Consider the following 1,171-nt stretch of genomic DNA (forward strand, 5'->3'; position numbering starts at 1 on the left):
TTATAGATGTTACTACAGGGCTCGGAGGGGACACAGAGAAAGAAGTGGTCAGATATATAAGGAGTGGGGGGGAGTCAGGAGAAAGGTGAGCTGTCTAGAAAAATGAGTGAGTATAGACGGAGAGAGGATAGAAGGACATCAGAGAGAGGAAGCAATGTGACAGAAGGTCCTGAGGCATGAGTAACCTAATGCAATGGGAGTAGCTTGCACCTGTTTAGTATCCCGGACTTCACCCCCTTCACTGTAAACTCTTTCATCCTCCCTGTACCTTCTGTGTCTCCCATCTGAAAAATAAAATACTTGATGTTTGTTTGATGAATGAATAAGTGAATGAATACATGAACACTCATACTGACTTGTTCAGGAAATGCCACAAAATATTCTTTTGTACAATTCTTCTCTAATAACTGTTCTTTGAGCCTGGACTTGGTACCCATAGTCTCCTCTCTCAGCAGACTCACTGTCTCCCGCTGGACTGTAACCTGATGGGCACTCATTCCAACAGCCCACTTTCCAGATTCAATGTACACATTTCTTTCATCGTAGTTCTTACTTGAGTCTTTGTCTAATGCTTAAAATCTAGGAGGGTGCCCCAGACAAAGTCAAGTATTTCTAAGATGATTTCAGTCCACAGTGGACTCAAATTAGAACTACTACAAGACATTGGTTTGAGGCATTTAGCATACACACAGCATGACCATTGACTGAAATGGAATCAAGGAAAAAATAAATGGAATCAAGGAAAAAATAAACCTTCCATGCCCTGATTATATGTCCAAAGGGAAATCTGGCTTCTCTTTTTGGGAGACCTATTGCTAAACACTTAACGATTTTGCCAGTTCCAAATCTTTTACAATGTCCTCCTGATAAATTTGCTTCAGATTTTACACTACCATCATCATCATCATAATGAAATTTCAAGAGGCCTCCAAAATATGTCTTGATATCTTCTCTGGTAACACCTTCAACAGGGAGACAGGGAAACACAAAACGCTGCAATACTAGAAGACAGTTGACATGGTACGACGTTCTAATAGTAGTAAAAGCTAAGAGGTCTGGGTTGAAAGCCCAGTTCTTTAACCCAATTTCAGTTTTCTCTTCTGTATGGCTCCAGTCCAAATACTTCTTGAAACGAGAAGGGATACATATTGCACATACTGGTTGTTGAGGA

General features: G+C 40.6%; 1 protein-coding gene across 1 annotated transcript in view; it reads right to left on the reverse strand.

The window, feature by feature from the left end:
• C8A (complement component 8, alpha polypeptide) overlaps window positions 1–1,171 on the reverse strand; it is a 60,799-nt gene that overhangs the window by 9,625 nt on the left and 50,003 nt on the right. The window contains 1 exon segment of the mRNA XM_008588153.1: window positions 822–962. Coding sequence (XP_008586375.1) covers window positions 822–962 — 141 coding nt within the window.

Source organism: Galeopterus variegatus, unplaced genomic scaffold (assembly GCF_000696425.1).
Source record: "Galeopterus variegatus unplaced genomic scaffold, G_variegatus-3.0.2 Scaffold122, whole genome shotgun sequence".
NCBI classification, from domain to species: Eukaryota; Metazoa; Chordata; class Mammalia; order Dermoptera; family Cynocephalidae; genus Galeopterus; species Galeopterus variegatus.